Below are 7,423 nucleotides of genomic sequence, written 5' to 3'. Positions count from 1 at the left end.
CATACACTGTGCAATGTCATCCCCAAATCATTTACCCAGAGCACAAGACATCTACATTCAATAGTCTGAACAATACCAGCACAAATCTTTCTCTTCAGTGAACTCAGAGAAATCAGCAGTATAACTACCTTAACTGTCTTTTTATATACATATACATATACATATACATATACATATTCATATACATATACACACATGTTGTTTCTTTCAGCTTCTCACACCAGTGAAGCAATACAATGTTTTCACATGTGGGTCTGATTTATTTCACTTATGGGTATGGTCTCAAGTTGCATCCAAAAATTGGAGACCTATAAAAGTCTCCAGTTTATCTTTCTTTATGTACAAAAGTCTCCATTGTACAAAAAGACCAAATCTTTTTTATCCATTCCTCGGTGGATGGGCATTTAGGTTGTTTCCAAGATCTTGCTGTTACAAACTGTGCTGCTATATGTGTGCGTGTACGTGTGCATATATATCACTGTGGTCTGATGTTTTTAATTCTTTGGGGAAGACTCTAGAATGGGAATAGTTGGGTCAAATAGGTCCTAGTCTTGTGAAGAATCACCACATTGATTTCCACAGTGGATGCACCAGCCTACACTCCCACCAATAGTGGAGAAGGGCTCCTTATTCCCCATAGCCCGTCCAGCATTTGTTATTGCTTGATTTCTTGATAACAACCATTCTTTCCAGGGTGAGGTGGTATCTCATTGTTGTTTTAATTCACATCTCTTGAATGACCAGTGATATTGAACATTTTTTCGTGTATTTATTTGCTGTTTGTATTTGTTTAAGAAGTATATATTCATCTCAGATACCCATTTTTGGATTGGATCTTTAAATCTTGGAGGACTGATTTTTTAAAAATTTTTATGTGTTCTCAATAGTAATTCTTTATCTGAGAAATAGCTGTCAAACATTTTCTCCCATATTGTGTGTTGTCTCTTCACTCTGTTGGTGGTTTCTCTTGCTGTGCAATAGCTTTTCAGAGGGTGAAAGCCCAGTCATTCATTCTTTGTGATAGTTCCTGTGCAACTAAAGTTTTGTTCATAAAGTCTTTGTCTTCATCCATGTCTTCAAGAGTTTAACCTACTTTATCTTCCAGCAGATTTAATGTGTCTGTTTTATTTATTATTTTATTTTGTTTTTTTGTACCAGGGCTCAAACTCACAACCTTTCGCTTGCAAGGAAGTTGCTTATGCCACTGAGCTAACTCCCCAGCAATGTTTCTGTTTTATTATTAAGATCTTTGATCCGGTAGGAGAAGATGGCGGTCTCCACAGGAGTTAAAGTTCCTCGTAATTTTCGCTTGTTGGAAGAACTTGAAGAAGGACAAAAAGGAGTAGGCGATGGTATGGTTAGCTGAGGCCTTGAAGATGATGAAGATATGACACAAGGTGGACAGGCATGATTATTGGGCCACCAAGGACAAATTATGAAAACAGAATGTATAGCCTGAAAATAGAATGTGGACCTAAATACCCAGAAGCTCCTCCATCAGTTAGATTTGTAACAAAAATTAATATGAATGGAATAAATAATTCCAGTGGAATGGTGGATGCACACAGCATACCAGTGTTAGCAAAATGGCAAAATTCATATAGCATTAAAGTTGTGCTTCAAAAGTTAAGACGTCTAATGATGTCCAAAGAAAATATGAAGCTTCCACAACCACCTGAAGGACAAAGATACAACAATTAGTTTTAGTGGATCTCAAACTTGTCTTAAATCAACTACCTTCTACTCATATTAATGTCTTAATTAAATATCACAATGCAAAATACCCACACATTAAGTAAAAGAATTCCAGCTGATAAACATGACCTGGACATTTGTAAGAATATATTTAATATATGTTCACCCATTATGTTTTCAGGTAACAGGAGGAAAAATGTGGCACAATTTTTCTTTCTCTTGTTAAGGCACTGTCATTTAAACATGAACCTGGAGTACTCCAAATAGAATTCAGGTTTACAAGATGAAAGCATGGGAAAAATTGTCAGATGTCAGTGGAAACATGTTTCTGAAAAATAAAATCTCAAGAAGGAAAAACAGAAATGGCATACTTATCCATCTTGCTTAGTGAAAGAGCTGCAGTTTGAAATTGTTCAAGTAGCAGGTACAATGACTATTGTCACAAATTGTGTTAATTTTTGAAGCAGTGTGGGTGCTGACTACTAGTAGTATCAAAAATATGTTCAGGATTGTTTTGATACCTGTATTTATAATAAAAAATGTTGGGGGTTGATGAAATTCTGTCAAAAGCTGTTCTGTGTGTTACATGTAACAGACATGGTAATATTTGCTTACAGTCTTTGTTAAGTAAACCATGCATTTAAGTTTAGGGGAAGTCAACAAAAGGAAATAGGTGTATGGATATGTGATTTTGAGATTAGTCTTAAAATGTAAATAAAATGTGGAACGTGTCCTCAGGGGAAAAAAAGATATTTGATCCATTCTAATTTTAGCTTAATACATGATAAAAGATATAGGTCCAATTTTAATCTTCAGCATATGTAGATCCAGTTTTTTCAGCACCATTTACTAAAGAGGCTGTCTTACTTGCAGTGAATGTGTTTGGCACCTTTGTCAAAGATGAAGTGGCTTAGTGTGTCTGGAATTGTTTCTGCATCTTCTAATCTGTTCCACTGATCTTCAGGTCTTGTGTGGGTTTTTTGCCAGTATCACACTGTTTTTATCACAGTAGCTTAATAGTATAATTTCAAGTCAGGGATTGTGATGCCTTCTGTCTTGTCTTTGTTGCCCAAGGTTGCCTTTTCTATTCTAGGTCTCTTTTGGTTCCAGATGAATTTTAGGGTTGTTTGGCTAATTCTATGAGATATGCTATTGGAATTTTGATTGGGATTGCACTCAATCTAACAGTTTTAGAAGTATGGCCATTTTCGGTCTATTGGTTCTTCTTACTCAAGGGCACAGGATCTCTCTCCATTTTCTAATATCCTCTTCAAGGGGCCAGGGATTTAGCTCAGTGGCTCAAGTGTGCTTACCTTGTAAAGTGCAAGGTTGTGAGTTTGATCCCCGGTACCAAAAAAAAAAAAAAAAAAAAAAAAAGAAAGAAAACTTGTTCAATCTAATATCCTCTCAAATTTCTTTTTTCAGAATATTCTAGTTTTCAATGTAGAGGTCTTTTACATCCTTCTTTAAATTTATTCTTAGGTATTTCTTTTCTTTTCAGATGGTATTGTGAAAGGTGTTGTTTCCCTGATTTCTCTCTCAATGAGTTTATTATTTGTGTGCAGGAAAGGTATTGATTTTTGAGTGTTGACTCTGTGTCCAGCTATGCTATTGAATTTGTTTATTAAATTTACCAGTTTTTTTTGGGGGGGGAGTTTTTGGGGTCTTCTATGTAGTGTATCATGTCATCTGCAAATAATGATAGTTAAATTTCTTCCTACCCTGTGTTTATTCCTTTTATTTCTTTCCCTTGTCTAATAGCTCTGGCTAAAGTTTCCAGGACTATGTTGAATAAGAGTGGAGACAGTGGACAGTCTTGTCTTGTTCCTGATTTTAGAGTGAAAGCTTTCAGTTTTTGTACATTTGGTATGATATTGCCTGTTGATGTTGGCTGTGGATGGCTTTTATCAGATTGAGATCAAGACCAACAACTCCCAGTTTTCTGTAGGGTTTTTATCATAAATGAGTTCTGTACTTTGTCAAGAGCTTTTTGGGCAGCTATTGAGATGATTGTATGATTTTTGTCTTTGGCTCTATAAATATGGTGTATTACATTTATTGATTTGTGTATGCTGAACCATCCCTACATCCCTGGAATGAATCCCACTTAATCATGGTGTGTAATCTTCTTGATGATTTGCTTCATTCTGTTTGCCAGTGTCTTATTCAGGATTTTTGCATCTATGTTCATTAAGGAAACTGACCTGTAATTCTCTTTGTTGGTTGGTTCCTTCTCTAGTTTTTGGTATAAGGGTAATGCTTGCTTCCAGGAATGAATGAATTGCTTTCCTTTCAGTTTCATTAAAGAGTTTTAAAAGTAGTGGTAGTAGTGGATATTCTCTATATTTCTTGCAGAATTCAGCCATGAATCCATCAGGGCCTGGGCTTTTCTTTGTTGCTGTTAATTACAGCTTTGACTTCATTTATTGATACTGGGTTCAGATTTTTATATCTTCTTGAGTCAGCTTTGGTAATTCATATGTATCTAGGAATCTATCCATTTCATCTGTATTTTTCATCTTATTAGAATACAAGTTTTCAAAGTAGGTATAAATAATCCTCTGAATTTCTGCAAGGTCTGTTGTGATTTCACTCTTTTCTTTCCTAATTGTGTGCATTTGAGTTCTTTCTTTCTTTGTTTCTTTTTTTTTTTTCCTTCTGATAAGGTTGGCTAAGGTTTTATCAATTTTATTTACTCTTTCAAAGAACCAACTCTTTGATTGTTTGTATCTTTTTTAGTCTTCAATGCATTAATTTCTGCTCTAGTATTTATAATTTCCTACCTCTTATGAGCTTTTGGCTTAGCCTGCTCATCTTTTCCTAGAAATTTGAGGTTCACCACTCCATTATTTATATGTTTTCTCTGTTTTTTTCAATGAGTATTTATTGCTATAAATTTTCCTCTTAAAACTGCTTTGTGTTCCTTAAGTTATGATATGTTGCATTGTTATCATTCAACTGTAAAAATCGTCTAATTTCTTCTTTAATTTTATCTGTGACCCATTTGTTGCTCAGCAGGGTGGCTATTTAATTTCTATGTGTCTATGAAATTCTCATGATTACTTTTGCCATTGATTTCCACTTTCATTGCACTGTAGTCTGATAGTATGCATGGCATAATTTGAATTTCTTTGCATTTATTTAAGCAGGTTCTATGGTTCAGTACATGGTCTATTTTGGAGAATGTCCTGTGTGCAGCTGATAAGAATGTGTATTCTCATGTCATAGGTGGAATGCTATATAGACATTTACTAAGTCCATTCATTCAGTTTGGTTAAGTTCTGGTTGATTATTAATTTTTTGTCTGGTTGATCTGTCTTTTTGTGATATGGGCTGTTGAAATCTCCCAATACAACTGTATTAGGACTTATTTGATTTTTCATGTCTGTTAGTAATTGTTTTATAGTTTGGTGCATATATATTTATGATTGTTATTTCTTCCTCTTGAATTATTCCCTTTACAAGGATGTAATGACCTTTTTTATCTCTTTTAATTAGTCTTGGTTTGAAATTCACTTTGTCTGCAAATAGAATAACAACCCCTGCTTTTTTCTGGCTTCCTGTCACATGGAGTATTGTTTTCCATCCTTTGATTTTCAGTCAATGAATTTCTTTTTGAATTAAATGCTTTTCTTGAATGCAGCCTACTGTTGGATCTTTCATCTTTATCCATTCTACCAGTCTATGTCTTTTGATTGTTGAATTGTGACCATTAACATTGATGGTTATAACTGATATATATTGACTTATCCTTGTCATGTTATTTTCCTGTTGTTCCCTTGCCTTTTCCCTCTCTCTCAAATTGCTTGTCTTGCTTGGTAGATTCCTTCTGTTGGGGTTCATAGAGCTATAGTCCTTATGATTTCTTTATAGAATGTCCTTTAGAACATTTTGGAGAGCTGGTTTGGTGATTATAAGTGAAAATATCCTATTTCTCCATCAGTTTTGAAAGATAGTTTTTCAGGATACATCAATCTGGGTTGAAAGTTGTTTTCCTTCAGAGCTTGGATTACTTCACTTCAAGTTCTCCTTGTTTTGAGAGTTTGTGCTGAGGAGTCAGCTGTGCTTCTGATGGGTTTTCCTTTATAGGTGATTTGGTTTTCTTCCCTAATAGATTTAAGATTCTATTCTTTTTTTTTTTTTGTACTGAGAATCTAACTCATGACCTCACGCTTACAAAGCAGGTGCTATTGCTGCTGAGCTAAATCCCAAGCCCAAGATTCTATTTTTATGTTGAATTTCTGGAATCTTGACTGTAATATACCTGGCTGTAGAATTTTTTTGATCATGGCTAATTGGAATTCTATATGCCTTGCCTTTCTGTATGTCAAATTCTTTTTCTCTATCTGGGAAGTTTTCTGCCATGGCATCTATGAATATTTTTTAACTTTCATTTGTGGTGTATCCTACTTTTTCATTGACTCCAGTCAATCTTGTTATACTTCTTTGTCTCATCTAGCAGCTGCTAGATGGATTTCTCATGGTCCATATGTTTGAGAAGTCTTTCTTTTCCTGACCACTAACTACAAGCCTTCCATATCTGAGATCCTATCCAAACATTGGCCTCATATGCTTTGAATACTTTCATTGGAATTTTTATTCTCCTGGATATCTGCTTGAATCTGCTCTATAGATTCCATTTCTTTCATATGCTAATCTTTCATAATTTTTTTAATTTAAAGAGAGAAGAAAAAAAAAGAAAGGACAAAAAACAATGCAGTAAAAGGGTACAAATATTATAGTATTTCAAGAAAAAAATAGATACAGTATGAAATCACCAGTTAATAGTTTACACATTATCTTCCCAGAAACAGTTGTCCATATCACTAAAGCATATAAAGTGGACATTCGTACAGTGAAATTGGAGACAGTTCCATTCAATGATCCAACAAAAGCTCAGTTATAGGGGCTGGGGATTTAGCTCAGCGGCATAAGCGCCTGCCTTGCAAGCAGGCAGTCGTGAGTTCGATCCCCAGTACTGATAAAAAGGAAAAAGACAAAAAAAAAAAAAAAAAAAAAAAAGCTCAGTTATATGGTTTTCCATTTCATAATTTTCTTGAAATCATCTATTTTTTGTCTATATCTGCTCTAGCATCACTAAGCATGGTGTTTATCTGAAAGAATATTTCTAATTTCATTTTTTAAAGAGCCTCATCCAATTGCTTTGCTGTTGCCTGTTGTTTTCCCACTTCAGGGAAACCAGATGGGAGATTTTGGATTGTTCTACATCACTGGCCACTGGATTTGCCTTTGCTGAACTTGATGCCTAGGGTTGCATTTTAGTGTCTTTTTTTTTTTTTTTAGTTTAATTCCTGGTGTGATGCTTGTAAATTTCCTATGGTGCTTTATTGCTAGTATTTAGGATCCCAAGGTGATGGCTACTTCTCTGAGGTATCTTTCAGGTGTAGCTGATTTTTGGGTTGGAGCCTGTTGGAAGATCCTACCTCTTCAGTTGGAGATGAGAAGTTGTTGCTTATTCGGCCCAGGCCCTGGTTCTTTAATACTGTGCCACAGTATTTTCTGTGACCCTTAGTTAATCTCAGTCATAGAAAAGCAGGATGAACAGTTGTTTAGAACAGTTATGTCAATTTTGGCTATAGTAGTACCAACAGCATCAGACACACCCTTTTTAATGACAAATGGAGCTAGCCCTTAATTTGTCACTTTTAACTGTATGAACTAGACTTTTTGGTTATATAACAAAATCTAAGACAAACCAAAAAATTAT

General features: G+C 34.8%; 1 protein-coding gene across 1 annotated transcript; it reads left to right on the top strand.

Moving 5' to 3' along the window:
- Window positions 1-1,263: 1,263 nt before the first annotated feature.
- Window positions 1,264-2,443, top strand: LOC100722113 (ubiquitin-conjugating enzyme E2 variant 2-like). The gene has a single exon (XM_063237813.1). It carries the CDS (start codon window positions 1,408-1,410, stop codon window positions 1,699-1,701), a length of 294 nt encoding a protein of 97 aa, XP_063093883.1. The 5' UTR covers window positions 1,264-1,407; the 3' UTR covers window positions 1,702-2,443.
- Window positions 2,444-7,423: the final 4,980 nt, after the last annotated feature.

This window comes from Cavia porcellus, unplaced genomic scaffold (genome assembly GCF_034190915.1).
Source record: "Cavia porcellus strain 051 isolate PalLab524CR breed Dunkin Hartley unplaced genomic scaffold, mCavPor4.1 scaffold_27, whole genome shotgun sequence".
Lineage (NCBI taxonomy): Eukaryota > Metazoa > Chordata > Mammalia > Rodentia > Caviidae > Cavia > Cavia porcellus.
This window is presented reverse-complemented; position numbering and strand designations above follow the sequence as displayed.

Coding starts and splice junctions, on each gene's coding strand:
- LOC100722113 (XM_063237813.1), top strand. CDS start 1,408: ATGATTATTGGGCCACCAAGGACAAATTATGAAAACAGAATGTATAGC.